The sequence below is a fragment of the Eucyclogobius newberryi genome, unplaced genomic scaffold, assembly GCF_026437365.1.
Source record: "Eucyclogobius newberryi isolate DKJ021-1_F unplaced genomic scaffold, fEucNew1.0.hap1 SCAF_3, whole genome shotgun sequence".
Lineage (NCBI taxonomy): Eukaryota > Metazoa > Chordata > Actinopteri > Gobiiformes > Gobiidae > Eucyclogobius > Eucyclogobius newberryi.
This window is the reverse complement of record NW_027315945.1, coordinates 11,693,035-11,720,206: the sequence shown is the minus strand read 5'-3', so window position 1 is coordinate 11,720,206 and position 27,172 is coordinate 11,693,035. Positions and strand designations below refer to the sequence as shown.

At 37.6% G+C, this 27,172-nt stretch overlaps 2 protein-coding genes across 2 annotated transcripts; one reads left to right on the top strand and one right to left on the bottom strand.

The window, feature by feature from the left end:
* Positions 1 to 639: 639 nt before the first annotated feature.
* LOC140374176 (NACHT, LRR and PYD domains-containing protein 12-like) lies at positions 640 to 10,023 on the bottom strand. The gene is made up of 7 exons (XM_072460995.1): positions 9,596 to 10,023; positions 6,627 to 6,704; positions 6,496 to 6,546; positions 4,086 to 5,892; positions 2,118 to 2,204; positions 1,870 to 2,037; positions 640 to 976 (listed from the first exon to the last, which is right to left on the bottom strand). The coding sequence occupies exons 1-7, from the start codon at positions 9,924 to 9,926 to the stop codon at positions 670 to 672; spliced, it is 2,829 nt and encodes a 942-aa protein (XP_072317096.1). The 5' UTR covers positions 9,927 to 10,023; the 3' UTR covers positions 640 to 669.
* Positions 9,936 to 25,766, top strand: LOC140374177 (sialic acid-binding Ig-like lectin 5). The gene is made up of 9 exons (XM_072460996.1): positions 9,936 to 9,952; positions 11,213 to 11,304; positions 11,955 to 12,359; positions 13,426 to 13,737; positions 15,328 to 15,591; positions 23,016 to 23,288; positions 25,019 to 25,127; positions 25,214 to 25,379; positions 25,454 to 25,766. The coding sequence occupies exons 2-9, from the start codon at positions 11,262 to 11,264 to the stop codon at positions 25,601 to 25,603; spliced, it is 1,722 nt and encodes a 573-aa protein (XP_072317097.1). The 5' UTR covers positions 9,936 to 9,952; positions 11,213 to 11,261; the 3' UTR covers positions 25,604 to 25,766.
* The last annotated feature ends 1,406 nt before the right edge of the window (positions 25,767 to 27,172 follow it).

Sequence of the window (27,172 nt, the reverse complement as noted above, 5' to 3'; positions counted from 1 at the left end):
CTGCTGTCAGACTTTATAACAAACACTGTTAGTCCTGAACACTCGCAATACTGACCTGACCATGTGCAATTCCGTCATATGTGCAATTACTGTGAAATTCATGTGCAGTCTATGTGCTGTCGTGACACATTCATGTGCAATTACTGTCGTGATCACATGCAATGGTATTTATGTATTTATTTATTTGTCTACGGGAGTTTTTGTTTATAGGAGATCTTCTACTGAAAGTGTTTTTCAGACTTCCTATAAGTGATCTGTTCTTTTCTTCTGTATCTGCCTCTGTATCTTCCTGCGTTGCACCAATGAAATTTCCCCATGTGGGACAATAAAGGATTTTCTTATCTTATCAGAGTAGAAGGGGGCGCCAAAAAGGTCAAAGTGCGCTATCTCTTGGGGAAATGTGGGCATTTTCGAATCCCGACTCCGACATTTACTGCATGTCCTCTCTTCTCTCTCATCCCCCCATCATAATTTCATCTCCTGTCTAATAAAGACTAAGGGCACAAAAAAAAGTTGTTTATTTTTTTCATTTTTTAAAAAATATTACTTGGCATGTTTGGCGGGCCGGATTATAAAGACAAACGGAACGTATGTAGCCCGCGGGCCGTAGTTTGCCCATGTCTGGCTAATATATTTAGATCATGCATTTCAAGTTGTTTCACTTTTTAATCATCCTTTTACAGACTTCAACAGCTCAGAGATCTTCATTTGGAGTTCTCTGGCCTTCTGAGAGTTCTCTGCCTTGTGTACTTCTCCAGCGACATGCAGCCCCTTGAACACTGAGAGGAGGGCATCTGCGTTCTTCACCGACTCCATCTGATCCCAGTCTGTCTGGATCTCATCCACCCAGTCCAGGTAGGCCTGCAATAACCCCATGTCATCCACGAAGTCGGCAATAACTCGGAGTTCTGGTCTACACTGCTGGAGCTGCCGAAGCCTCCTCCTGCCTTCTTCTCCAATGTCATTCCCCACAACACTGGAAACAGGACAGGACACATATTTAAAAAGGTGTAATGTGTAACTTTTCAGGTGGAATGTCTGCCACCTGCTTGTTTCCAGAGATTTGTCATTACTTTATCTGAAATGTTCCACAGTATGGCATTAAAGGTCCCATATCATGCAAACTCGACTTTTCAGAGGCTATTGGTGCCTCATATATGTGCCCAAAGTGTTTTTTTGATTGATTCCTGCAGTTTTTAGCGAGAGTACAGTCTATATCATTTTCCACGGATGAGCAGATGGACTGGGGCTACCTCAGCAATGCGTCATCACTGTTGAGTGCCGCGGCACACTTCCCAGTTTCAGCCCATCCTCCAGGAAGCACTCAGTACCTGGACCACGCCACCGTCTCCACGCTGAGACTATGTCACGGGGTGGGCGGGGGACACACACTCTCACTGAGACTACGTCATGGGTTGGGCGGGGAGGGTGGGGTGGGTGCGAATCTCAAACCAAGCCGTTTGCATTTCCGGGTTTGTGAGCGGGATCCAAGAAATGGGTGATATTTCATAACTGTTATGTTATGGGTGTTGCACAACAGTTATTATTATCAAATTTCCTTAGGGTAGACTACGAAACAGGAAAAATAGCATGATATGGGATCTTTAACGTTAACAGTCTACATATGTTTTATTGCAAAAAACAAAAACATTGTAAATAATAATACATTTCAAATAAAGTAGGCTAAGCTTTATGTCTCCAAACTCCATATTTGGTCTGAATTAAAAACAACACACTTTCTTCATATAGCAATTGAAATTCTTCAAAAATATTTAAGCCAAAATATTCAATCTTTAGGACTATTTTAGGAGGTTAACGTCTCTACCTAACAAATCCACTATGGACAGTATTCAGAGCCACGTGTCTTACGTCAGGGTTTTCAGGGAGGTGTTTTTGCTGAGACAGTTCACAATGTTTTCTGTTCCTCTTTCAGTGATGCCTGTGATGTCCAGGTAGAGCTCCTCCACGGTGGTGTTGTGCTCCAAAGCGCTCCACAGTTCCAGTGCTCCCTCTGGGCCCAGGTTATTCCCACACATACTAAAGAAAAACTAAAATTATGATATTGCTTACATAGCCTACAACTTTGTATTGTAGAACACAAAAGAGGAATGGCTTACAATAACTTCTTTACTTGACATTCGTTTGACTTCAAAATAGATGATTCCAGAATGGCTGCCTGTCTGTCTAAGCAGTTGTACCTCAAGCTGAAAGAGAGAGAAAACATTCAGATAAATGATTCCCCTCAGTGCATATGCTATTGACACCAACACCTTCTCCTAACCAACAAACAACTGTCTTTATAGGAAATTTGTTGTTAATTAAGATATAAAAAATATAATTGTAGCCGTTTATAGGTCATTCTATTTTGGAGCCTGTGTAAAGCTTTAGGAACCTGAGATTGGGATCACATTTTAATGTCACATAATAGAAAACTAAATCAATTTCAAGTTATACAAGGCATTGAGGTGTTATTCGTGTGGGCTTGTGATGGACGATACCAGCGATTTTGGTTTGGATCCAATTCTAATTAATACAACGGCAAGTATTGCTGTATCAATCCAATACTGATACCAATACCATTGTTTTTTATTAAAATGCATTGAAAATCCTCTACTATAAAGAATTTTACCTTGGTGTATAGAATCTCAGCAGGGGTGAGAAAACTGCAGTTTGGCAGAGCTGTGGCCGGGCACTAGGGTTTTTGTGTCTTTTTTTTAGAAAAGCCTCTTTGTGAGCCCTCCCTTTTGTGCATTATTTCACTGCTGGTTTCTAATGGGAGATCAAAATGTGTGTATTTGGAGGCTTTGAGTGTTTTAGTTATTTGTTGTTCATTATACTTTTGCATAAACAACAAAAAAAACACAATCTTAAAAAAGGACAAAATAAAAGGAAAAATAAAAGAATACACAATATGTTGATTTAACTGCTGTATTACTTTTTATACACATATAAAGTTATAACAGTGAGGACTTTGGATGTTTTGAGCTCGTTCATATTTTCATACAATGGAAGTACAATAAGATGAGGTCATAAAAGGTCATGGTTTATGCATTTGATGTTAGTTATAACTAATTTAGATATAAGTTATATTAAATATAATATAATAACATATTAGCCTAAGCTAGTCTAAGCCTACAAACATTAGTTACTTAATACAATAGGCGACTACATTCACTTTGTGTAATAAACATTTAAAGTGTTTTAGAATGATGAGACATCAGGACATCAGGATCATTGCCATAATAATTAATCATTTGAAATGTTTTTGTTACATCTTTTGAATGGGGAAAAAGTCCTCAATATGTTAGAAAACAGGAAGTTTGTGGAACATAATTCTGAATTTGTATTTCATTTCTGCTGCAGTTATGGCACACAACTGCAGTATTACAATAGTAACAATTGTTAATGTGATAACATGAACACTGCAGGACAAATCGTTCTCAAGAGTTGCTCACACATAAACCAAAAGAGTTGTGGCCTTTTTTTTCGGAAAAAAAGGCCACAACTCCCCAGATCTAGTCTTCTCTCTAGAACCCATTATTTTTTTCTGTTGTATTTCAAAACTGCATTTTATTAAGAACATTTATACATTTGAAGTACTTTTTGATAGCTTAGTCACTATCTTAATATCAATATTTTGTATCAATCCACCCATAGTGTGGATATTTCACATGTGGAATATTATATGAAATTATGTATTAGATCAGGGAATTGTCTCCACACTTATCATCCTGCTGTAAGCCACTGTTTTCTAACCAGGGGTACATGAGAACTTACCACTTACTACTACTTGGAATTATCATTATCAGATTTGAAAACAATTAGTTGAATTGTATCACAAAATTTGCAGTATTTTTAATATCTTTAAGAATGTATATTAAGGAGGATTTTGGTATAGATATCAGTAAAACAAGGGCTGTAGGCCCGGGAGCCGGAAGCCCCAAAATGGCATTTGTGTCTGTACATTTGTGTTTTTTATGTTTCTCGTATGTCAATAAACACATTGCATCTTAGCTGAGGTTGTGGTCCTTGCTTGTGAATTATTATCTTTGGGTTTTTTTTGGGACTGGCTGTGTATTACTCACTAGAGAGACTCGCAGCGGTGCAGGATGGGCCCTAGTCGTCTAAGCCCCCTGTTGCCGATGTTGGAGTATCCCAGGTTGAGCTCTTGCAGCTTGTGTGGGGAGAACTGTAGGACATAATGCATGGCAGCACAGTCTACCACACTCAGCTTCATTTTAAACAGGTTCAACTTCTTGATTTCAGGTGCCGCTACGCTAGTGGTGTCCTCCATGTGGAACTCCATCAGACAGTGTAAAAGATTCAGAGCTTCCAGGTTCCTCAGTTTTCTGCCTTTGAACTGGTCACTGAACCACATACCAAGCTTGGCAGGGATACCACTGGCTTGTTCCATCGGACAATGGACAAGGCCTTCCAAGTGTCCTGCAAGGCGCGCTTTTAGCATGCCCATAAAGAAACGTGTGAACATTTGCATGTTCTCCAACTTGTCCATGTGAAATTCTGTGTCACAAAGAGGTGGGGCGGTAGAAGATGGCGATTTACCAAAACACCAGAAGTCCAGCGCTTTGAGTATGTCATCTTGGGTTGAAAGGTTGCTCACACAGTACAATGCTGCAAGGTGTTCTTGAACAGTCAAGTGGAAGAAGGAATACATGTCCACAGTTTCCTCTTTGAGCTGCTGGAGAATGTGGCAGAGGAATGTGCTCTGGATGTCAACAGGTGTAACTCTGTATTTCTCCAAGTCGTTTGTGTCAAACATGACCTTTTTCTGCAGAAGATTTTCATAAGCAAGTTTACCCAAGTTGGTCAGCTGTAGTTTGGCAAGACTTAACACCTGAGCTCTTGACGTGTTCCTCTCAGTGCTCCCCTTCAGCGCATGGTGCTTGACAGCCGTGAAGAGGTAGCAGAAGTAAACCTCGCTCACAGTTTTAGGAGGATTGAGCTCCAAAGATCTTGAAGCATCGTCATCTTGTTTTTCCAAAGAGAAGAATTCTACCATGGCCGTGCAAATTATGTAGCAGTAGAGCGGGATGAAGGACAATACGAAAAGATTGTCATTGTTCAAAATGTAGTCATAGACCTTGTCCGCTACTTGAATGTTTTTGTAGAACTTATAGGTGTATTCCTTCACTTGCTCTTCCTCGAAACCCAGGACTATGCAGCATCTTTGGAAGAATTGTTTTGGAGATTCAGTGGAGGGTCTGGTTGTGAGAATGACCGAGGATTCAGGGAGAAGGCTTCCTTTAATCAAGGCAACCATTAACTCTGACACTGGCACTTTTGACTCAATTCCAATGTCCTTTGCTGGATCATTCCATTTAAGAGGAAATTTGAATTCATCCAATCCATCCAAAATGAAGAGAAGAGAATTTGGAGCCATGAACAGGTCTTTGAGAACTTCTTTAAGGTAACGGAATCGATCCCCAAGAAGCTCCAACATGCTCACCGGTTCATTGACAAGATTGAGCTCTCGAAAACGCAAGTTAAAAACACAATCAAAGTCGCGCATGTTCTTCCCAATGGCCCACTCGTAAAGCAGCCTCTGAACCGCCACGCTCTTACCAATCCCAGCGATGCCTTTGACTTTGACTCTTTTGGGGGCCCGACCCGAGCCTTCCTGCGGCGTGAGCAGATGGCAGAGCCGGACGCGCTGACAGGCCTGATGGACATAGATGCGGGCCCTTCTGCTGGCCAGGTCGAAGTACTCGTGTCGACTGCTCTCCACATGTTCATCGTCTTCAGTCACGAAAAGGTCAGTGTAGCGGATCTCGATGTGGGAGGCAGAGTTTGCAGAAGTGGTGTCCCCCTCAGAGTAGCTCTTTAGTTGTTCAGTGTGTTTCAGTACTGTAGTTTTGTGGGCAGATATAGCAACTGGAAGAAAGTAAAGCAGGGCAGAAAACGGTTTAGACTTCTTAGAACTGTATTTGACCTCGAAGCACTTATTGGTGTATTTATGTAAACTGTAAAAAATGTTCTTGTAAAGTTATGAACATTTGCTTACAATAATTTTATTTATTTAAGGATAGAATCTTGAGATGATTCATGCCTTTTTCGAGGGGGTCCAAATTATGAATTACAATATTTGACATTTAAAATGACCCCAGGAAGAGTAGCAGAGGCAGTATGCTGTCGATGCTAATGGGGATCTTATAAACAATAGACAATAACATAATGTTTGCAAAATACAAGTTTACAAGGACAAATTTTCCATGTGAAGCCAATATGTTGTGTTTATGAAACTTCCCCAAAATATTAAAATATAAAGTGCGTATTAATAACTATTAATAAGGGATCAAGTTCAAGTAAAATGTATTTATACAGTACATTTATAACACAGCTGCCCAAAGTGCTGTACATTTACAAATGTATGGGATGTCAGGGTAACTTTTTAATTTTTTTCCCCTCAATACATGCATTTTCAAGTGTGGATTGTCAAATACCACTTCCAGACATTTAATTAATCTGTGCACTCACGTCGGACGTCTCCAGACTTTTTACTTCTCCTTGCGTTCAGTTCATTTTTCCCTACATCAAAAAGACAATCGTAAGCCACACTTAATTTAATACTTTAAAAGTATATTTCAAACTGCAAAGTATAAATGTACCTTTTTCTTCTGTTGGCAGTGTGAATCCCATGCTCTTTCCTTTGAAGAACTTAGCAAAAGAACCCTTTGGCTTCTTGTCTGTGGATGACATCGGTCCAAACATTTATGCTTGTTAAGGCGAGAGTTTTTTAATTTGTTATTTCACGGACTTTCCTTGTCATTTTTTAAGAGGGGAGGACGGGATAAAAATAAAAATACAATTTTATTTTCAGTTTATCAAATCAAATCTCTACCATCCAGAAATCGGAGTTGAATTTAAAAATACAATTTTATTCAAAAGAAATGTCTTGGATTCTTAGAATATAGGCCCACTACCACCTATAGTAATCAATGCAAGAAATTGAAAATAATAAATAAATAAACATCAATAACAGCAAGACTTTTAAGACTTGCATTTCCCAAAATAATAATTGAGTTTAATCTAATATCTCTATTTTTAAAATGCTTCAAAATACATTTGTAAACATATCTATCTCTTAGATAAAGTATATTTATATATATTGATGTTGTCCTTGAATTAGTAAGAATGAATGTGTTATCTAATGGTGTTCAGTCAATGCCATTATGCACCTGTAAACATTAACCTAAATATGGCAATTGTCCAAGATGAACCCTCCCTCTTGAATAAACTTGAACAGATTCCAATCCTCACAACTCCTAATGATATTTGCAGACTATAAAAAACATTAAACTGGGATTTGTGAGTCTTATGGATCAAAATGCATTTGGGATTGGAAAAATTTCATAAATAATTACATAGTTGCGTGGCATGCAAATGTAGGGTATTCGTCTTGTTTTCTCCTCACACATTTGCACCAAGATGTAATGTATATTCTCCAGGACTAGCCATTACATTGTGGACTTGTGTAGGATTTTAGGAAGTTAATGTTCATATTTATTTTTAATGGGGCACCCTCTGAAGTTTGTTCAGCAAAACATTAATACCTACCTCAGAACTGAAAGAGAGTACACAATTCATTGAAGGACAATTAAAAAGATCAACAAAAAGGGTCTATAAACCAGAATGATTTTGTGTGGTTTAATAAACAAAAATATAAAAGCAATTAATTAGACATTTGGTTAGGGATCATCTCAAAATGGGTTGAAGCTGAAAAGACTTAATATTTTTCGTCTTGGGGGGGGGTTGAACCTACATTTAGTTTTTTTGTTGCTTTGAAGCTTCAATACATCGTTGTGGCAGTAATTGTTTTGAAACGCTAAAAAACTCTCACAGCAACGAGCATTAGGCCAACATTAGGGGGGCGCTCACGGCGACAACACGGCGAGCGCTGCGCTCACGGAGCACGGCGGGTGCGTGAGGGGGAGCACGGCGGGTGCGTGAGGGGGAGCACGGCGCGCCGTGGCCCACGCAAGGAGCGGGTATCGCAGTCACCAACGCGACTGGTGCAGAAAAGTTGGAAAAGCTTTTTTGCGGCAAGACGCGGCGCAGCAAATGATCAAGAGAGTTGGCTCTATTAACGTGCTACGCACTGACCGGAAGAAGGAAACAAAACAAACCCGCATGAGGTTTCGGCCAATCACAGAAGACGTGAGATTCACACTGAGATGAAAGCACGTGTCCTGCTTCTGTCATTCTGACATGGTCTAAGGTCTAAACTCAGGCAATTGACAATTACTGGTTTTGACAAGAAACATGAGTTTCTCACTCTCTCATCCTCTTGAGACTGTCTCAATGTGGTCATCTCACAGTTTGGGTTGAAACTTACCAAAGGATGTTCAGGGATGTTCACTAGAGGTGAGCAGGTCTATCAAGCTACTATCGTTTTATCAACGCGTAAAATTTTATGTGAAGCCAGACAAAGTCTTTTTTGGGGGGGGAGGAGGTCCAGAGAGAGAGCCTTTTCAGCTTCAACCCATTTTGAGATGATCCCTTACACAGGCTATGCTTGGACGAGAGAGAGCGCAGGCTCGTTTGGTCCTTTAACCTGTTTTCGGAGTTGTGGCCTAGAGTGGGAGTGACTTCAAACTTATTCTTAATTTGGACAAATTTAACTTAAACCAGCAAAGTTTTTTACAATAGAACGTTCCTGGGCGAATGAGGTATTACACCGACACCTTAAACCAGCAAAATGACATGTAACCATAACAAAATACTGCAACATTGCCAATGAACACACTTCATTTGCAGGTAATGAGGCCGTACATTAAATATGTCATGAACACATTTCAAGCACAGTTCTTAGCACAGTTCTTATAGCAAAATAAACGCCATTGTCAATGAACAGAATTTACAAACATAGGAACTTGTCTTGGTGATTTGGTGCAACATAAAACAATGAACAGTGAATTAAGTCAGAAGAGAAACAATTTGAATCTGCTGTGGGATCAAAAATAACAATAACCTATAAGAAAAAAGAAAAGAAAAATAGTCTTGATATGTACACAAATGTATAGTTGAGTTTACATATGTAGAGCAGAAAGTAAACGGTGCAGTGAGTGATTAAATTCTGGTCAAAGTGTTCAAAAGTGAGGGAAAAGAAACTGTTCTTGTGGGTTTTTCAATGAAGATATCCAGGACCGACCCAAAAGACAGTGCTCCCACTTATGAAAGAGGGTGGCATTCAAAGTTGATATCTATTAAAGAATTGTTCAAGATTTCAAACATGACACAGTGCATAAGTGTGTGTATGTTTGTATCATATTTATTTGAGTAATTCTTTTGCCATATCATATTTGAGTACTACTTTTGGCTACTGTACTCCGCTCTTCTAGCAAAGCATTGTGCAACACATTTTCCCCACAATATCATTGGTGTCACACAGTTGTATGTATAACGAGTGTGCGCTGTCCAGTGTGAATGATTTTGCCCTTTTAAAGCAGAAAAGCACCATTGAATCAACAGTTGCACCGGTAGTAGAGCGGTTGGCTCATAACCAGGTGATTTACGGTTCAGTTCTAGGTCCCATTTCGTATTCTTATATTTTGACTATAGTAACTTGAATCCCCACCTTGTTTGCCTCCAGGCGTCTCTTGGATCTTCCTGGCGTCATTCTTGCAGTGTTTCTCAACCCAAAGCTGCAAGTCCCGGCCGTAGTAGTCCTGCACCTCTGCCAGCACTCTGAGAAAGCTCTGACTGCTCTCCTCCGAGGCGCTCACCACTTCCAGAGCCTGGACCACCGCGTTGGAGGGCGATGTCTCCAGGAGGGACAGGTAACGCGCATGAGACAGCACCTCAGCGTCACACAGCCAACGTAACAGGGGCGCGGGGTGCTCACGAGTCCAGGAGAGGAGCAGGTCTCGCTGGGAGCGGAGGAGCTGCTGGGAGGAGGAGGAGGCCATGGCTTCCAAAACAAGCTTAAACTAAGGTAAGCAAATAGTGGAATGGCATTGCAGAAAGACGGATCACACTTTCTTGTGCTTATCTCATTGACCCATTTCTGATCTGGTAAATGTTATGTCTGTTAAAAGGGTGGGTCGGTTATAAAAAAAAAAAAAAAAAAAGGAGTCCAAAGTCTGTCAAACATACTGCCAGATTGTGTTTGAAGTACTGCAGGTGCAATTTAGGCGGCAAAGAGAGGAGGAGAGGAGGAGATAATCAAGAGGAGATAATCAAATATAATCAAGGAATTCAAATTACCCAGAGTAATATTTTACTGCTAAATAGTGCCTGAAGCCCAGGGACAAAAGTATGACCCTCATTTTATAGTTTAGTTTATTTTTTAGTTTATAGTTCATAGTTTCTACAATGGAGACAAGTCAACCTCTAAAATCTACTTTTATCTACTCTCACATGTCTAAATATACTGATTATGCACATGGCCTCTGCCAAACTATTGAAAATATTAACACATTTAGAGTTACTCTAAATATATGCTATCTAACTATGCACATCACCGTGTTACAACTAACATACAAAAGATAAAGGAAAATATATGGTCAAGTTTTTTGTGTTTATTTTTACAGTTTCTTCAGTGATTTTTGGGCTATAACCAACCAATACATTTGCAACATATTTGTAAGAGATACATACATTTTTAGTGTCTTAATACAACATTTTAAGAACTTAACACATTTTAAGGTCGTCCAGATTGAGCATTAGGTCATTCCATCCTGCATGTCTTTAAGTTGAAAGAAGAAGCTAATAGCATGGGAAACACATGCAGACCTCATATTCACATGGAAATAAAAACATGAACCACCATTGTATGATATGAAACTGAAAATGTAAAAGACTATTCATGGCATAATGCTAATCAAACACCTTGCTGCTCAAACCTGCTTTCTTTCTCGTCTCTTGTCTCTTGTAGACAGAGCCTGGGGTTTAGAGGAAATGGCTCTCTGCATGAGAGTGACTCATTCACGGTCATGTGTCGTCTCACAGAACGCTGAGCTTTTCTTTCCCTAACAAGGTTCTTTTTTCTTTCTCTTTTTTTTCAATTTCAATTTGTATATACAATTTACTATCATCCTGGAGGATTACAATACGAGTCAATTATATTGGTATAATTTGTTATGCATGAAGCATAACTAAAAACACCACTGTGGCATTGTTGTCTGTGGCAGGACACATGGTACTTTACATAGTCCATGATGGATACTGAAACTGGGCACTTCCCTCTTTGCAGTGGTCATCCCAGTGTCCAGACGAGCAGAGCGGGACAGACAGAGGCAGTCATGCATGTGGACGCCAGCTTTGTCATTAATGTGCTGATATTTGGTAAGTAATGCAACTCTTCACACATGACATTAGAAAATGTCACACAGATTTGGAGAGGCTTTGGTCGATGTGAATATTGTAATATTCAAACACATGCAAGCTGTGAATTCTACACTGCATGACTGCTTCATATCACATACACACAGACCTTTGTCATTGTGAACATTTGCAATAAAATGATTTACATTTTTTACTTCATTTTTTACATTATGATAAATTGTTTGCCTTCATTCAGTTTTGCACGGCTTTTTACATCAGGTACATATAATTACAGAATTATTTTAAACTGTGCCTTTTACTTTAATGTGTTTTCATTTTAACCTGTAATAAATAATATGAAGTCATATAATAGACGTTGCTCACTTCCAGAGACAAAAGTGCTGTGTTTGTCTTCCTCTTTCTAAAAATGTCTTCATTGCGAAATGTTCTTGTCTGATGTACACACAAAGCAAGTTTACACAAATCAGTTTTTGGTTTTATTTGGATGGTTCCTTTATTTAAATTTTAATTGCAGGAGGCTTTTTAGTCTGTTTGTATCTTTGATTAGTATTTGATTGCCACAAAGCATTAATGTAAACACACCAGATTGTAGCCAAGGCTCATTTCCAAGAATACATTGCTCATTGATGGTGATTCTTTCTTCATTGCAGTGTCTGGAGCACTATGGCGGGGGGTGCATGCCGTGTCCCCTGTACCCTCAGTCCCACCGCGGGTCCCTGCCCTGGCTGGCTCCTGCGTGGTCATCCCCTGCTCCTTCGCCCCCTCCGCCGCCCCTCTCGGCGGGAGGAAGGAGCGCATGGACGTCCGGGTGCGCTTCAGAGGAGGGGGTCATCTCTTCCCCCTGCGCAGCACCGCCTTCAACAGCGAGGACAGGGACCAGGTGAGCAGGGACTTCCAGGGCCGCTCCTCTCTGGTGGGGCAGACCTCGGAGGGGGACTGCTCGGTGAGGATCAGCAGGGTGAACCGGGACGACTTGCGGGTGTTTGAGATCGCTCTGAAACGAGGAGGGGATCTGCTCTGGGGAAAGCCCCGCACGTTCAGTCTGGAGGTTACAGGTGAGTGCTGGAGGTGTGTCAATGAAGCTTTAGTTCATGCATTATAATAGTAGAGATATTATAATTTACAAATCAAAAATGAGAAACTGCTACTTTAGGGTTCAGGGCTGCAATGATCAATCGACTGATCGTGAATAGTTGATTACAAAAAATACTTGTAGTTATATTTTGATGTAACAAAACTGACTTTACAGACCACACAAACAAAACACATAAACATATCTTTTATAATCAAGACTATGACATAAACTATCTTGGATTTTCATCAGTAATACACACAATACTTTATTCACTAAATATTCCCTATCAAGAAGCCTTCAGTCACCATATTTCAACTTTTAGTTGGGGTTGATAATGTAATAAGTCTCAAAGCACTAAAATACAGTAAGCATTTGAGACAGACCTCTTTAAAAAGAATGCTCGGATGCTAGTTGATACTGAAACTGGATACAAGTATTGATATTGAAAGACTGTCTTGTATAGTTTTAAATTAGTATTTTGGTAAGATTTTTAATTTTTTACGTTGTAGATATTTTTAGCAAAACAAAACTGAAATGAAACAGAACAGAATGAGGATCCAAAAAGTTAAAATACAAAAGCAAAAAGCAGTTGAAGACATACTGATCAAATATATTTCATTTTGTGTTGAAAAGGACAATTATTCAACCTATTGAATACTTTTTTTTATTTGTAATCCCCATAGTGGCTCCGAATTTGGTTTCGAGCTTTGTTCCTGTGGTGAACTATTGATACTGACATCTGAAGTTATGGAAAATATAAAGTTATCGCTCTTGTCCCGCTTACGCAATTTATGCCTCATCAAACTTTCACAAAATCTGTCCATTTCTAAACTTTGTGGCACTTCACTGAGCAGGTTGTTCTCTAGGCCTGAACTTGAAACTATAACATCTCTTTTTTAATTAAATTCAACATTTTTATTTCATCTTTCCTCGCCGGTGATGGTGATCTTACATTATGACCTTGCTCAATGTTCAAAGTTTGTATTGTTTTTGTTTTGTTTTTCACAGTCCCTTTTTTCTATTTCCGCCCTCCTTCCTCCTCACAGATCGACCTAATGCTCCCGTCATCGGTGGGATTTCGGCTTTCACAGAGGGACAGCTGGTGACTCTCAACTGCTCGGTGGATTTCTCATGTGTGTCCAAGCCCCCGTCTCTGATCTGGAGCTGGGACAGGGGGGCCCAGCTGAACAGCACCGAGCCCAGGGGACAGCTCACCCTGTTCCCTCAGCCTCACCGGCCCGTGCTGGTGTCCACACTGTCGTTCACCGCCACACACCAGGTCCAGCCCCGGGTCCGCTGTGAGGCCAAGTATCCGGGGGGAAAGAATGCGGCAGCTCTGAAGGATCTGCACGTGACCTGTAAGAGTTCTGAGAGTCTTATCATGCAGTTTTTAAGTAGCAATGTACTAAAGTAATAGCACTGTATCTGTAATTTTAAGTCAATTTTACAGTGGTTACTTTTACTTCTTTACTTTTGAGAAGAGGAATTTGTACTTTCTACTGTACTACATTTTGAATTGGACTAAAAAGTGTTTGGCACGTTTACATCCCAACTTTGATCCAATAAAAATACAGGGCAGAGGTTGTTTCAGTTGTCTCTGTTCTGAAAATTGCACGTTTTAGATTAAGATTTTTACCACTTTTGACGCTTTAAAAGTTTTCAAAATCTGTCTGAAATACAACAAGAGAAAAATTCGAGGCGCTCCAACAGCTTTGAAAATCCTTTATTAGAAAGGGGATAAGCCTGGGCGTTTCAGCCACATGAGGCCTTCTTCAGGGCATGAATGAGTCCAAATGATATCAGGTGATTTAAATAGATCAGCAATAAGTCACATGACAAAATCAATCAAAAATACATAAGACATATGTAGTATGAAACGACAGTAGTAACCTCCACACATAGATAAGACCACAACAAATGTATTCTTACATTCACATTCACAACAATTCTTGAACCATTTTTAATAATTTAACTAACCGGAGCTCCAGACCTCTACCATAGACACCATTAAAAATAAGTCTATACAATAACACAGTCTGTAATATAATAGGACAAGCAGAGAAGTCATTCAGTCCGGGATGTTTCATAGCTTTGAGGGTCTGTATCCAGTCGGCTTTTCTCTGTGCCATAACTTTTAATTGGTAGATGCTGCAATGATTTGAAGTGTTTCGCAATGGGGTAGTTTAAATGTTGCGTCCTGATGTCATATTAGTGCTCAGAAAACCTGTCCTTTAGTTCTCTTTTGTTCAGGTCCAACGTAGAAGCATACACAGTTACAATCCAGGCGATACGGGATAGTGGTGTTGCAGTTTGTGTTACGTTGGCAGGTAAACTCTCCCTGATCCGAGGAGTCTTTGAAGTGGACAATGTGTGGACAATGGTTCCATGGGCCACATTGGAAAGTGCTGACCGGTTGGAAAGTGCTGACCGGTTGTGGGAGCAAAGTCCTGGGTCTGGAGGCTGGGAGATCATTAGTTTGTCCTTTTGGGTCGTAGCGCTTCTCACAGCAAAGTCAGAAATACTTTTACTTTATTCTAAATAGTACATTTTGTTGTAAACGTGCAATAAAAATAAACTTGACAGAGAAAAGATCGGGAGACAACTGTGCTGTGTGACTATTGGATAGTAAATGTTACTAATTACAATGGCATGGCTTGATTTTTCCTCAATTACAATCACAATTTGAATAAAGCACAATAAAGTCACGAAAAAATCCATTCAAATAAAGTCACGAAAAGTATTTGTAATTACCATCCACTGTAAATATTCTTCAATTAAAGCTTAATTAACGTAGCTTAAAGGACTTTTTGACTTGACTTTGATCGTTTCTATGCTGTGTATTGCTGCAACATCCACAAACTAAAAAAATAAATCTGTTATGTTTGCACTGTCTTTGTTCTTTGTAGCAGGTTCACTTCACACGCCTAACTGTCCTGTGTCCCCTACAGTCTCCCCTAAAGACGTGAGGGTGCATGTGCAGACGTTGTCAGTGCATGAGGGGGGCAGCGCTCTGGTGTCCTGCTCCTGTAAGGCCGACCCTCCCGCCTCAGAGTACCACTGGTCCTACGTCCAGCATGGCCTCTCTGTCCACCTGCACCAGAAGACCCACACAGTCCGTCTCCACAACGTCACCAGGGACACGAGGGTCCGCTGCTCCGCGCTCAACCTGATTGGACAAGGAGAGTCCCCGCCCCTGCTGCTCAACGTACAATGTAAATATTATATTATCAGTCCTTTGTCCTTTAACACTTCAGCAATGATAATAATGACATTAAGGCTGATTTGATTTCCCCCCTGAAATATTATCGTGTTTTTAACCTCTTAAAATGTATTCCTTTTTGTCAACAAACTTTTTTTTTGTCCACAATCTGATAAAAGAAAACTATTATGCTTTATGTGAAACGGGAAAAGAAAGTTATAACCCAGGTATTTCCAGTCAAACAGACCGTTATGGGATAAACAGGCCCGGTTCTAGGCATTTGATGGCCCTAAACAAGATTTTGGTTGTGGGCCACCAAATGACAAACACTGTCATTAAATATATGGACAAAACTCTCTTTCTCTCTTTCTCTCTTTCTTTCTCTCTCTTTTCTCTTTTGAGCGTGCACTCTGATCACCGAGCATGTGGCCTTCCAGGAGGATGTGGCCCTAAACAATGGCTTAGTTTGTTTATGCCACGGGCCGGCCCCAGGTTCTACTACAATAAAAAATAAACCTACAATTCACAAAAATTGAATAGGCCTGTTATTCTGCCTGGAGTCTCTAAATCTCCAGCCAATGGTTTGTACTCCAAATAGTTCAGAAACGGCTTTTGTTCATTTTAGTAAGGCATTTAGGAAAGATCAGCCCTAATGTCAAACTTCTTTTTTTTATGTGGCCTTCATTTTGCAGTAAAAACAGTATAAACAGCAAAGTTGGTTGTCAAGATCCCCATTCCTGGCACTGCATACTGTTGTTGTTCTTCGACGTCCTTGCTTATATAATTGCGTCAGTGAGTCATGAATGAATGTACAATGTACCAACTCAACTACTAATACTACTACTAATCATTGCTTGAAGATTTTCTGAGCCAAAAGGCTTTATTGAACAGTGTAGTTGTAGCATGTAATGGCAAGAGAGAAAGTAGAGACATTCCGTAAACGGTCAAGGCCACCTCATCCCCTCCCACCTTTTTTTTGGAGTTTGTCTTGCACACGAGACCACATCAAAACACAACACAAGGTAAGGGAAACATATAGAAACTGCAGACAGGCATTCAAATACAGTCCAGGTGTCAGAGCAGAGAACCAGGATTGAAGTTTATTGAACATCTGAATCCTGTGTAGGACAAAGGATTTAATGCCTAGGTCTTCATTCAAAGCATCACAAACCTTCATCCAGATCTTTGGAGACCAACAATCTTCCAATCTCTGCATTCAATTGTGATTATTTTTAAAATAAAGACACAGACTATTACATGTCGGGTTCTGAAATGGCACATTTTCAGAAATAAGAACATGTAAATTACAATGACGTGCTTGTTACCGTGATATGCCACTTTGAAGAAGCGGGATTATCAGTTCTGCTGTTTTGAACGGGAAGTCAATGGAACTGTTTCTATTCCTAGGCCGTTTTAGATCAATATTGCAGATTACAATGAACATAACTTAAAATAATGATCTACTTACGTATGTTAATGTTTTTCAAGTACCTGAAAAAAGCATAATCCGTCTCCTTTAAACCACCACAACATCTGTGAGCACAGTTTATTTAGATTTTTTCATTGTAAAAGTTAGAATTGCTTTAGCCCTTTGTGTCGTTTTGTGCCACGTTCAAACAGTCGGCATTCTTAAAAGATAAGGCTTTTTATTGCACGCTTGGATTGTCACGTACTCCACACTACTGTACGTTACGAAGAACCTGATAAAAACAGAAGCTTTTTCCACCCTCGCTCCGGTCAGAGAAACTTACAAACTGTCACATTTTATGACCAATCTGTGTGAGTTGAAATGACCAAAGTGAATAAAAGGACTTGAGTGCAGTATTTACACTCCATTAACTTTATGTATCGTTGAAGAGTGTATTAAATGCTCAGCTGCACAGACGGCACCGCTATAAAAAGTGTGTGTCCCAGAAGTTCTAACTATTGGCAAAAGGAGCCACTCCACTGCAGTTTAGGCCATTGTGTAACTTTGAACAAATACAGAAGTTGGAAAGTTATGAATAAATATGCATAGTAATGGTAAAAGTAGTATGGTAAAATATGCATAATAATGGTAAAAGTAGTATGGTAAAATATGCATAATAATGGTAGAAGTAGTATGGTAAAATATGCATAATAATGATCGAAGTAGTATGGTAAAATATGCATAATAATGGTAAAAGTAGTATGGTAAAATATGCATAATAATGGTAGAAGTAGTATGGTAAAATATGCATTATAATGGTAAAAGTAGTATGGTAAAATATGCATAATAATGGTAAAAGTAGTATGGTAAAATATGCATAATAATGGTAGAAGTAGTATGGTAAAATATGCATAATAATGATCGAAGTAGTATGGTAAAATATGCATAATAATGGTAAAAGTAGTATGGTAAAATATGCATAATAATGGTAGAAGTAGTATGGTAAAATATGCATAATAATGATCGAAGTATTATGGTTAAATATGCATAATAATGGTAAAAGTGGTATGGTAAAATATGCATAATAATGGTAGAAGTAGTATGGTAAAATATGCATAATAATGGTAAAAGTAGTATGGTAAAACATGCATAATTTTGGTAGAAGTAGTATGGTAAAACATGCATAATAATGGTAGAAGTACTATGGTAAAATATGCATAATAATGGTAAAAGTAGTATGGTAAAACATGCATAATAATGGTAGAAGTAGTATGGTAAAACATGCATAATAATGGTAGAAGTATTATGGTTAAATATGCATAATAATGGTAGAAGTAGTATGGTAAAATATGCATTATAATGGTAAAAGTAGTATGGTAAAATATGCATAATAATGGTAAAAGTAGTATGGTAAAATATGCATAATAATGGTAGAAGTACTATGGTAAAATATGCATAATAATGGTAAAAGTAGTATGGTAAAACATGCATAATAATGGTAGAAGTAGTATGGTAAAACATGCATAATAATGGTAGAAGTATTATGGTTAAATATGCATAATAATGGTAGAAGTAGTATGGTAAAATATGCATTATAATGGTAAAAGTAGTATGGTAAAATATGCATAATAATGGTAAAAGTAGTATGGTAAAATATGCATAATAATGGTAGAAGTAGTATGGTAAAATATGCATAATAATGGTAGAAGTAGTATGGTAAAATATGCATAATAATGGTAGAAGTAGTATGGTAAAATATGCATTATAATGGTAGAAGTAGTATGGTAAAATATGCATAATAATGGTAGAAGTAGTATGGTAAAATATGCATAATAATGGTAGAAGTAGTATGGTAAAATATGCATAATAATGGTAGAAGTAGTATGGTAAAATATGCATAATAATGGTAGAAGTAGTATGGTAAAATATGCATAATAATGGTAGAAGTAGTATGGTAAAATATGCATAATAATGGTAGAAGTAGTATGGTAAAATATGCATTATAATGGTAAAAGTAGTATGGTAAAATATGCATAATAATGGTAAAAGTAGTATGGTAAAATATGCATAATAATGGTAAAAGTAGTATGGTAAAACATGCATAATAATGGTAGAAGTATTATGGTTAAATATGCATAATAATGGTAAATGTAGTATGGTAAAACATGCATAATAATGGTAAAAGTAGTATGGTAAAATATGCATAATAATGGTAAAAGTAGTATGGTTAAATATGCATAATAATGGTAAATGTAGTATGGTAAAACATGCATAATAATGGTAAAAGTGGTATGGTTAAATATGCATAATAATGGTAAATGTAGTATGGTAAAACATGCATAATAATGGTAAAAGTAGTATGGTAAAATATGCATAATAATGGTAAAAGTAGTATGGTAAAACATGCATAATTTTGGTAGAAGTAGTATGGTAAAACATGCATAATAATGGTAGAAGTACTATGGTAAAATATGCATAATAATGGTAAAAGTAGTATGGTAAAACATGCATAATAATGGTAGAAGTAGTATGGTAAAACATGCATAATAATGGTAGAAGTATTATGGTTAAATATGCATAATAATGGTAGAAGTAGTATGGTAAAATATGCATTATAATGGTAAAAGTAGTATGGTAAAATATGCATAATAATGGTAAAAGTAGTATGGTAAAATATGCATAATAATGGTAGAAGTAGTATGGTAAAATATGCATAATAATGGTAGAAGTAGTATGGTAAAATATGCATTATAATGGTAGAAGTAGTATGGTAAAATATGCATAATAATGGTAGAAGTAGTATGGTAAAATATGCATAATAATGGTAGAAGTAGTATGGTAAAATATGCATAATAATGGTAGAAGTAGTATGGTAAAATATGCATAATAATGGTAGAAGTAGTATGGTAAAATATGCATAATAATGGTAGAAGTAGTATGGTAAAATATGCATAATAATGGTAGAAGTAGTATGGTAAAATATGCATTATAATGGTAAAAGTAGTATGGTAAAATATGCATAATAATGGTAAAAGTAGTATGGTAAAATATGCATAATAATGGTAAAAGTAGTATGGTAAAACATGCATAATAATGGTAGAAGTATTATGGTTAAATATGCATAATAATGGTAAATGTAGTATGGTAAAACATGCATAATAATGGTAAAAGTAGTATGGTAAAATATGCATAATAATGGTAAAAGTAGTATGGTTAAATATGCATAATAATGGTAAATGTAGTATGGTAAAACATGCATAATAATGGTAAAAGTGGTATGGTTAAATATGCATAATAATGGTAAATGTAGTATGGTAAAACATGCATAATAATGGTAAAAGTAGTATGGTAAAATATGCATAATAATGGTAAAAGTAGTATGGTAAAACATGCATAATAATGGTAGAAGTAGTATGGTAAAATATGCATAATAATGGTAGAAGTAGTATGGTTAAATATGCATAATAATGGTAAATGTAGTATGGTAAAATATGCATTATAATGGTAAAAGTAGTATGGTAAAACATGCATAATAATGGTAGAAGTAGTATGGTTAAATATGCATAATAATGTAAAGTAGTAGCAGTAGTTATTGTAAATGTGAATTTGCATTTAGGGCTGCAACTTACAATTATTTTATTATCAATAATAATATAATAATATGAATATAAAAATCATAATAACAATACAAAATCATAATTCTTTATCTATTCAGCACTTTTCTATACAACAGTTACAAAGTGCAAAAACAAACAACAAATAAAATAGATCATACAAGCAATTACAAATGACCAAAATGCTACAAAATATGAAATGCTTGTGTGAATAAAAATGTTTTAAAATTGGTTTTAAAAGCGCTTCGGAGCTGAGTAGAAGTCGACCAGACAATGATCCATTTTGTGATTAGTCGACTGATTAAGCAATTATTTCTAGTGAACATTGAGACATTTTAAATACATTATCAACCAAATAAAACTTGGAATATGGAGAATGAAGGAGAATTCTTTACGCAATAATGTGTTTTAGAGTCTATACAGTCAAGTTGATTAATCATTGCAGCCCTCCTTGAACTCCTTTTCTTTCTTTGTTTTTCAATCTATGTATTTTGCCCACTTACTTACATGCAGCTACTTGAGTATTATTTTGAGCACGTTTGTGTACTTGAAAATTGTAAGATTGAATACAGTGCCTTTTACAGATTTGAATGCTTCTACCACAAATCAACATCATGCAAATCAGTTGTTATTGGCATTAATCAGTCTCCATTGCTTCTGTCGTGTGTGTCTAGAACTATGCATTCTAACAGAGACATGCTCAGGTCAGATACGGTCAGGCCGTGTTCACTTTTACGCTGCAGCTCAAATAATATAACGTTACCATCTGCGTGTTTGGCTCTTAACCACGCCGTCTGCAGATTAGACCCACCCTAATCAGAACGCGTGTCGATGTGTATTCGAAAACAGCTGCACCTAAAGAATCAGGTTCAGTTTAACGTTCAATCTCGTTCTTCTTCATGGCCGTAATGATCCGCCAAAGTAGATGTTTTCCACAGGTTTGTCCTTACGCAGCCATTAGGACCGGGAGCCAGACCATAATGCACTTTAAGCGGTAATTGTATTGAGAAAATATGCATATTTCAAAGTTCAAGGACAGAGGATTGTTCGCTGCAATCTGGTGTTTGTAGGTGGGGTTGTTTTGATTGGTCGTAGGCAAAAGACCTGAACAAATAGTGGGAATTTCAAGTATTAAGGCAAAAATCTTCGGTCTCTGTTCCTGTTCTCAAACGCTGCTGAAACTAGACTCACTGGAGAGTCCTTCATCAATTCAAATTCTATTACAGCAAAACAAGCAGAGACGGATTAAACGTCCTCTAAGTGGACAGTAAATAAATAAATATATTCTTGAATTGATATTTATGAGTAGGGATGTCACAATGTAAAGTTTTAGTAATCTGATTAGGTTCATTAGGTCCTCTGATATAATTATACTGCACTCCTCTGGCTGTCTTCTTCAGAATTGTGACATGATGTATGTGTGAAACTGTCAAGGTCTATGAATCAGGTCTGTTCATTTAAAAACGCACACAAAAAACAATCACATTTTTGTGTCACGATGATATGCACCATTTCTAACACCTTAACCAAACAGTGAAATCCTCCACTGTCAATACATTACTACATAACCCTCAAGCACGTGACCAGCTTTTTACAATCAAACTTTTGAAATGAAAATGTTAATGTGACATACATAGGTTTACATTTATTTCTAAATTTCACACGTCCCTTTTTGATATATATTATATCACATTATATTATATTATATGAATTAATTGTTGTGCCAAGCAAGTTCCTAGTTTGTGAATTATTTTCACTGTCAATAGCAATAAACCCGTTTCTGATTCTGATTCTTTACCATTTTGGATTATAGATAGGTCTTATAATTATCCTGTGAGCTGATCAGGAGTTTTGATACGCTTGACATCCCTATTTATAGGATAATACAAAGGTATTCTGAAATACTTTAAATCTTGGTATCCACTTATAACAGTCTATTTGAGAAAGAAATGTTTAAAGTTCTTAATTTATGATGCTCAAATATGGTTTGGGGGAAATATTGAATGATAGAGGACAGACAAACTCACGTCAGGTCGGACATATTCAAAAATACAGTTTTTCTCAGATAAAACTGTGTCAGACAAGAAACGCATTGAGCAATATTGTATCTGTGCACTGGAAATATACAGAAATGCCAGGTTAAAACCAACTCTAAAACCCATCAAACACAATTAAACACAATAAACACAAATCAATCCTTTTTTTTATTTATTTATTTCATGACTTTGCAAGTTCACCAGCTGTTGTACGACCTATTTTGCTTCAAACAAACTCCAGAATAGCTGTAACAGGACTGGGGCTTATAGAATGAAGCCAAACCGTGACCAAACCATTCACCCAGGGAGGGCATATGTAAACTTGTGACCTCCACTTCTACTCCGGCGTTCGCTTTTAAATTGCATCTGTCTCTTTCAGATAAGCCCACCATCCTGGAACCTTCTTCCTTTTGTGTCTGGGACGGTGCGGCGGTCCTGTGTGACTGCACGGTCCAATCCAATCCAGGACCTTCCATCACCTGGAGCGTCAATGGGAGCGTTCCACCCGAAGATTACAACATTTCGTTTACAAGTCACTCGCACGCTCTAAAAGCCACGATGAGGGGGCACATGGGCAGCGTGCTCCCGGTGGTCTGCTATGCCGTGAACGCACTGGGGAATGACTCTGCGCTGTTGCTGCTGGGAAGAGAAGGTGTGTTTGAAGTCAGTTTAAAAAAGAGAAAAACATTAAGGCAAGCAGCTATGTTTAGTTGGCTGCGTGATATGCAAAAAGTGTTGTTTTGCCTCATCTTGGTGAAGTTTTAAGAGCACAGTTCAAATAATCTGTTTAGAGCAGGTTTATTTATGGCTGTAAGTCATTTTTCAACAAAAAGTGTACAAGTGCTGTTTTGTCCGTAATGTCTGCCAAAGTAGATGTTTTGCACAGGTTTGTCCTTACGCAGCCATTAGGACCGGGAGCCAGACCATAATGCACTTTAAGCGGTAATTGTATTGAGAAAATATGCATATTTCAAAGTTCAAGGACAGAGGATTGTTCGCTGCAATCTGGTGTTTGTAGTTGGGGTTGTTTTGATTGGTCGTAGGCAAAAGACCTGAACAAATAGTGGGAATTTCAAGTATTAAGGCAAAAATCTTCGGTCTCTGTTCCTGTTCTCAAACGCTGCTGAAACTAGACTCACTGGAGAGTCCTTCATCAATTCAAATTCTATTACAGCAAAACAAGCAGAGACGGATTAAACGTCCTCTAAGTGGACAGTAAATAAATAAATATATACTTGAATTGATATTTATGAGTAGGGATGTCACAATGCAACGTTTTAGTAATCTAGTAAAAATTGGTGAAGTTTTAAGAGTACAGTTCAAATAATCTGTTTAGAGCAGGTTTATTTATGGATGTAAGTCATGTTTCAACTAAAAGTGTATTAGTGCTTTGTTTGATTCCAAGTATACACAATAAAAGTTCACATTGATTTTATGAAGCTGCACAAAGCTTGCCGATCACACTGTGGATGGAATGACAACAGGTTTGAAAATATCAAAACATTTGGCTGTAAATAGAATTATAGCCCCTGTGGGTTACTGCAATTTGAGTTTCTTCTTGAAACAAAACATTCAGAATGATTAAAGCCAATAATTTAAGCCCCCAAAAAAATATTGAAATGAAGGCATTTGTTTGATTACAGGTGGTTTTGTTGCACTTAAAACCTTGAAAAATGTGCACTCTTCTGCATTTTTTATTTTATTTTTTTCACAATAAGGTTAAAGTTAGGATTAGGTTTAAGTTTGGGAAAAGGTTTTAGGGCTTTGGGACAGATAACTAACCTCGGGTCTCATTTATAAAGCATGCGTACGTATAAAAATGCTACGTACATCACATTCCACATTAAGTATGACATTACAATAGACAATCGAAAAATTTGCAATTTGGTCCAAAAATCCTGAACTTTCAGAGATGAGGCAGAAGGTGATCTGTGCTCCGAGAGATTACAATTTTGTGATCTTAAGAATTATATGTTGTGTTTTATAAATGAGACCCCTTTTGGCAGAAGGGAAAATGATGCCGTTCTTCCTTCTCCTCCAACATTAGCATAAAACTATTCTGTCTCCATGTGTTAACTGTGGTTCATAGAAAACTATCTGGTTGGTTTGTGTGATGTTTGTTTTAGGCAAAAGGGTAAAAATCTTTTTCACACAAAATGCTGATCTTATTTTTATTTCTGCTGTGGTGGAATCCATGTGTTTGAATCATTGGCCCTCCCTTGGGTTTCGAATGAAGTGCACTGCTGTAATTGCAGAAGTTGTGAGAAACCCTAGGACGCTAGCAAATTATGAAATCAAAATGATCCATCATGCTGACCTTTGAAAGAACAAATGCATTCAAACAGGACTCATCATTGATATTGTATCTTTTCTCACCTGCAGCAGACTCCGCTCTGCTGTGGCTCATCCTTCCAGCTGTGGCCATCTGCTTCATGCTCCTCATCTTTTCCATTGGCTTTTGCTGCTATTGCTTTAGAAACAGAACCAAAAAGTAAGCGAAATCCCTCAGTGCTGCTTTCTCTACTTATTTTAAAGCCTCTCACATGTTTTGTAATACTTTTTGTTTTACCTTTCCAGACGTATGTTGCGCCGCCATCTTGCTGCATATCCTGAAAACCATGGCATCTATCAAGACAGGATGCCACTCTATATTAACTGCACTGAAGTCACTCATATTTACACAAATGGAAGCTACCAACTTGTGTATCAGAACTGCACACCTTGTTTTGTCCGAACCAAGCAGGTATATTATTATTTTATTCTGTCTTGTAGCGTTGAGCATTCAGGTGTGTAAATATATTATCTTGGCTCTTTCAGATCCGACCGATGGGCAGAAGAGGAGGAGAGAGACGCCGAGGGGCCGAGCGCGGAGCCAGGGAAAGGCAAACTGATTTAGAAAGCGGACAGACAATCCAGACTTCGCCGGCGGCTGATGCGGATACTGCCATATACTTGGAGATTCTCTGAACTGTGGATTCAGTTATGAATATCTTGCCACGATATAAAGGATTGTCATTGTTTTTCAGCAACCTTTGCAAAGATTTGAGAGAAAGTTAATTTTAACAAAGACATATTATGCTTTTGTAATACATTTAGCAATACACCAACACAACAAAGATCATTGTAAACCGCAAAGAAGACTTACTGGTAATAGAAATGCACGAATCAGTCAAAATAAAGCTAATGATGAAGGATAAACATTATCACTACTATTATTATTATGGTTATAACTTTACAAATAATGTCATGTCACTATTGTCCCCTTTAAATTCCATTAATGATGCATTGAGATATCTCTGAAAAGGTAATAATATTCATGCAACCTATTTAAATATGTTATAGCAAGTATAACAAAATATAACCCCGTTCAATTAATAATAGTGACATAATATAGTTAATAAGGGGATTTTTCTCATGATGCTCTGGTAGAAAGGCTCTTTTGTGGCTCCGACCTAAAACAGAGGACAGAAGTTTAGATGCGCTCATCACATTGTACAGTCATTACCCCTTACCTAACCCCTATGCCACACATTTAAAGCTGAACCCAACTTTTTTTTCCTCATGATTAGTCTCTTCTCTTTCCACCATTGAAAGTGTATTGTCCTCCACATGCTGTCTTATTCTAATTATTAAACATTTTATCTTTCCAAACCTGTAAGAAAGAGTCACTTGATTCTCTATATGACACTAAAGACACTTTGGGATGGCAGATGTGGGGATATCACCTGCTTCACTTTTGTGTGTGACAAAACTGATCAAAAGCTGTGCTAGGGGCCAAAAAATGTGTGCATGTTTATACTAGTGACGTGCCAAAGCATTTGTGAGAGCTAAGAATTAGTTTAATCAATTTGGGGCTGTATCTAATAAAAGTTCCTTTTGCTTTTTTAACATTAATTGAATCTCATTTAGGTTTGAGACTTTTTTTTGTTAGTCTTCCTCAAAAGGATTGGCTTACTGTAGTAAGCATGTGCTCAACTGAGTGAGGTCTAACTCCTTTTCTTAGAGTTCTCTTTTAATATTTTTGTGGGGTTTATCTGTTAAGAATCAGGAAATTCAGGTAATTCAGAAATATCAGATGGAGCTAATTTAATTAGATAATAAGTAATGGTCAAGTCAGCGATTGCATTTTTCTTTAATCTACAAGAATTTAATTATGAAGTCTGTTTAATTGGTAAAAAAGATACGGTGTGGGCTACTTGGTAACAGTTTAGGAGTCTTGGTTTATGTAAAATATGCGAGTGGAAAAAAATCCTGTTTCTCCAATGAATAAGCCACACATTAAAAAGTCAAGTCACTTGATAGTGCACACACATCCTACACCTTGTGTAACCTTCTTGTAAACTCATGAGCCTTTGAATAACAACTTTAAGTTTGATTTCATGTGAAAAAGACTGCAAATCATGTATTTAGTTATTCATTCGTTTGTTGGAACGTATCACATGTTTTATGCTTCTCCAGTCCAACAGGAAGTGAAAGGCTTTTTTCAGCCGCAGCTTTAGTGAACGAAGAAACTGTTCTGCGCAGTGATTGGACAGA

Excerpts from the sequence above, each read along its gene's own strand:
- LOC140374176 (XM_072460995.1), bottom strand. The coding sequence starts at position 9,926 with ATGGCCTCCTCCTCCTCCCAGCAGCTCCTCCGCTCCCAGCGAGACCTG. Across the intron at positions 5,893-6,495 it reads AAAGTCTGGAGACGTCCGAC|TTGCTATATCTGCCCACAAA; the intron begins GTGAGTGCACAG and ends ACTTTCTTCCAG. Across the intron at positions 2,205-4,085 it reads CACCGCTGCGAGTCTCTCTA|CTTGAGGTACAACTGCTTAG; the intron begins GTGAGTAATACA and ends TCTCTCTTTCAG.
- LOC140374177 (XM_072460996.1), top strand. The coding sequence starts at position 11,262 with ATGCATGTGGACGCCAGCTTTGTCATTAATGTGCTGATATTTG. Across the intron at positions 13,738-15,327 it reads GAAGGATCTGCACGTGACCT|TCTCCCCTAAAGACGTGAGG; the intron begins GTAAGAGTTCTG and ends TGTCCCCTACAG. Across the intron at positions 25,128-25,213 it reads TTTAGAAACAGAACCAAAAA|ACGTATGTTGCGCCGCCATC; the intron begins GTAAGCGAAATC and ends TTACCTTTCCAG.